Below are 3,882 nucleotides of genomic sequence, written 5' to 3'. Positions count from 1 at the left end.
AGCCGGTGACACAGATGTAGGGGCTCTGCCTTCTGGCCATGCAGCATCTTTGCCAAGATGGGCAGTACATCACTGATACAGAGCTGAACACCAGGGCCACCTACGAAGGGGAAAGCCAGAGTTCTAAGTAGCTAGGAAACAAATCCACCAAAGAATTCTACTTGAGAACAAAATATCCCTTTCTGGATTCTTTTCTTTCTTTTTAAGCTTTGTGACTGTTTTCAGGGACTAGAAGTATCAAAATACTTAGGAAGTTTGCTAGAAATAAGGTCTCAGGCACCTAACCAATCCACTAAATTAGGATGTGATTTTAATATAATGCCTGAGCAATTCATAATTAAAATTTGAGAAGCCCTTCCTAGAGCACGTGGCTTTCTCTTTTTCAATTGAGTTGGTCTAATTCCAGGTGGTACAGAATTCTGGGCATAATGAAGATTCTGACAGGATTCTGGATTCCATTTACTTTGACGGCACAGCTACGATCGGAATGGCTGAATGAGAACTGGAGATGGACCATTATAAGGTTTCTTCTTCACTGTTTCACAAAGTTTCCTCTTAAATGTACAACAGGCTCCAAGACAACACTTCATTTTAACTACAGGTGGTAAAAGATGTTACAGCAGAGAATCCAGATGTTAAAAAAAAAAAGGAAGTAAGGTTCATTATTGCCTCAGTCTTATTTTTTGCCAGATTTCTTAATTCCACCGATGGCTAGGGGACCTTTGTCCTCGGCCTTTGCTTTTAGTTCCTCGAATTTCTTCTGTTCTTTTTGTTTCTACTTGAAAGCCTTATCTTCTTCGTCCATCTCCTTGGTCTGCTTCAGGGGCTGCTTCTTACCACCTTCGCGGCCAGACATGGCGCCGGCCGCCCCTTTCCAAGACCTGCCGCCGAAACATGGCTTTCTCTTTTTCATACATACAAAACTCAACCTATAGTCTCATCTTAGAATTAATAATCAAAATGGGGAAGTCTGATAACTACATGATAAAACCATAGGCTTGAGAATTTATAGTAAACCTTAGTGAACAGACCCTCCTAATCCATTAGGAAAGAACTTCAGGGTTAGAAATTTCTGAGTTCCTCTTTCTTTATGCTTCCACCAAGCCATTTTGTGAAATTTTGTCTGGTCCAATTCCATTTTCTCTAACGTGTAAATGAAATCTATAAAATGCGAATATCTAGAGGATAACTACCTTATGGGCTATGAGAAGGCAAGAAACTGTTGTGCAGATTAAGAGAAAAACTCACACAACACACTTAGTTTCATTAGATTTTTTTTTTTTTTTGCTTTACACTTAAATCTTTTCCATACCTCCCCAATATGCATTTTCTACTTAAAATGTACTTTTTCTTCCTTTCCCAAACGCATCTTCAAATATCAATCTCTTTTATCTCATGTCACCCACTTCTGCCATCTATTTAACATTTATTCAAGTGTCCATTAAGCTAACAGATACTGAAGCTTGGTGGTATATATTCTACACACTTTTTTATTATTGTAGTGTAGAAAATAACCTGCAGGCAAAGCATAGTCAGCTTTGGAGTCCCTCTGGTATTCACTACCATCCATTTCACGACAGGCAGTGCATGGAATTCAATATTTAAAACTGACTGAGGAAAACGGGTTTTCTTATTCACCTGTGTGCTCCGACCACAGAGATATACAGGATATTTCTCTCAATATGTTTAACAAATTTTGAGAGCACGGCACGAAAAAGCAACGTCGCAGGCCGGCCCCTTCCTTTCGCACAGGGTTCTTACCATGCACAGGTACACCGTAGGGCTTGTTGACAATCACTAGGTCCTTGTCCTGGTGGAGAATCCCTCGGCGCAGGGCCTTAGCAAGCACGTTGGGATGGACTTGCTGCAGCTGTCGTGTGAACCGCACCAGCTCGCTCACCCTCCGCTGAACAGGGTTTGTAGACACCTGAGATTTTCTTTTCAACTTATCACAGAGGAGTGCCTGCAATAAAGTGTGGGTGACAATGTACGAAGAGAACGACCGTATTTCTGCATTAAATTCGGTCCTTTCTCGAGCGAGTTGAGAACAGGATGTGTCCACCTTATTGCCTTCTGCCTTTTTTCCACCACACGTCCACATTCACATCCTCCTCCATCCCCGCCGGAAAAAACAAAGAGCCTACCATCTCCCGGAAGTTATAGTCGTTTCCGGACTCACCGGCACTTTCTTTTGATCCCCTTTCTGGGCACGAAGCCTCTCTGCTAATCGCTGGGCATCCAAAGGCCTAGAAGTAATGGTGGCGGAAGAAAAGAGCTTCAAGTCGAGAGTGAGAATGGATCCCAGACGCTTGTAGGAAGTCTTGACCCGGAAGGCCGACGAACAACCAGTGGGAGCCACCATCTTGTTTCGAGGAGGTGGTGGAACACATAAGGAAGAAGCTGGGGAGGGCGGGGCAAGCAGGTCACGTGGGGATGGGACTGAGTAGGCGGTGAACCACCCGGTGGCGAGGCGGAGCACGCGGCAAGTGACGTAGAGTAAGGGGCGGAGCACGCTGTGAATCACGTGGGCGACGTGGCGGTGCACGCAGCGAATCACGTGGGCGTTGTACGCACAGTGCCGTTGGGCGGGCGGGTCGCCGCAGCTGGAAGGGCAGTGTCTGGCCAGAGCTCGGTGAGTGTGGGGAGTAGGGTTGGGGATTGAGACTGTCTCAGGGCTTCAGTGTTTCCCGCGCGTCCCTGCTTTTCGTTTTTTTGTACGCACTGCCTTGGGAATCCGTTTCTCCCCTGGGAGTTGATTCTTCTCAGCAACGTTTCCCAGCCCTTGTCAAAGCGATGCCTCAGAAATGCTCAGCCCGAGCTTTCTCGCCACGGGTCTGGTACCACCTGGCAGCCGCTCTCTCAGTGCCAGCTCGTCCCTTGAGAGACTGGATCGCGTCCCCACTCTGTTGCTTACCTATCCTCCTTGGAGAATGCCCGGGTCTACTGACTCTGGCCGCTGCTTTGCCTCCTGCCCTGTCCTCTCCCGGGGATTGCTGGAGCACCTTGGCTTCCGACTTTCTTCAGAATACTTTTTAATTTTTTTTTTATTATTTTATGCAAGTTTACTTACAACGTTCATAAAGTATACATTGTTTTTCACACCAGATCTTTCCTCTTTCTTTTACCCACTCCTCCCTGCACCCATCGAATTGCGTGACCCTATGATTAAACTCCCCCCGCCTTCCCTTCTTGGATCTTTGTACTCGTTCTACAATAATGGTTTTATACAGAATGTGTCCTTGTCCGACTGAATTAGTTTACTCAGCATAGCGCTCTCCAGTTCGTCCCAAGTTAGGTAGCAATTTATAAAATCATTACTCTTGCGTGCTGCGTAATATTCCATAATGTGCCTGTTCCACAATTTTTAAATCCATTTGATTGTGGCTGGACATTAGGGCTGTTTACATGTTCTTGCGATGGTGAATAACGCTGCTATGAACATTGGTGTACAAGTCTCCGTTTGTGCTTCAGTTCTCATTTTCTCAGGGTATATTCCAAGGCTTTGGAATAGCTGGGTCATATGGAATTTCTATGTTGAGCATTTTGAGGAAGTGTCAAACTGCCTTACAATCTCAACAGCAGTGTATTCTTTTCTTGAGGTCTCTCCTATCCTCCAGCCCTCGTACTCCTTCCAATGAAAAGCCTTAGTCCAGAACCGTGACGTGCCTTCCTGCCCCTCTGCTTGGTTCTTTTGCTTCCTGTATAGTTTGCAGTCATCTAAACTGCTCTCGTTTCTGAATTGCCAGCGACTCCCTTTGTTGTCCCAAGGGTTGACTGCGAAAACGTACCTCAGGTTGAGGTGCATGGTCAAAGTGCTGGCCCTCCTCGCACGGAGTACTGTCCTATAACCAGTTGTCCTGCCTGCCCTCGGGAAAGCGAATG

The 3,882-nt window shown here is 45.9% G+C and overlaps 1 protein-coding gene across 1 annotated transcript in view; it reads right to left on the bottom strand.

Annotated features, from left to right (window-relative positions):
* LOC102851104 (RNA pseudouridylate synthase domain-containing protein 4-like) overlaps positions 1 to 2,362 on the bottom strand; it is a 9,231-nt gene extending 6,869 nt beyond the window's left edge. The window contains exons 1-3 of the mRNA XM_006900863.1: positions 2,180 to 2,362; positions 1,762 to 1,927; positions 4 to 100 (exon numbers count right to left, since the gene is read on the bottom strand). Of these exons, the coding sequence (XP_006900925.1) occupies positions 4 to 100; positions 1,762 to 1,927; positions 2,180 to 2,362 (446 nt within the window). The remainder of the gene's footprint in view (positions 1 to 3; positions 101 to 1,761; positions 1,928 to 2,179) is intronic.
* Positions 2,363 to 3,882: the final 1,520 nt, after the last annotated feature.

This window comes from Elephantulus edwardii, unplaced genomic scaffold (assembly GCF_000299155.1).
Source record: "Elephantulus edwardii isolate Elephantulus edwardi_28Jun2011 unplaced genomic scaffold, EleEdw1.0 scaffold00297, whole genome shotgun sequence".
In the NCBI taxonomy this organism is placed as follows: Eukaryota; Metazoa; Chordata; class Mammalia; order Macroscelidea; family Macroscelididae; genus Elephantulus; species Elephantulus edwardii.
The sequence above is the reverse complement of the archived record's forward strand: the minus strand, read 5'-3'. Positions and strand labels throughout refer to the sequence as shown.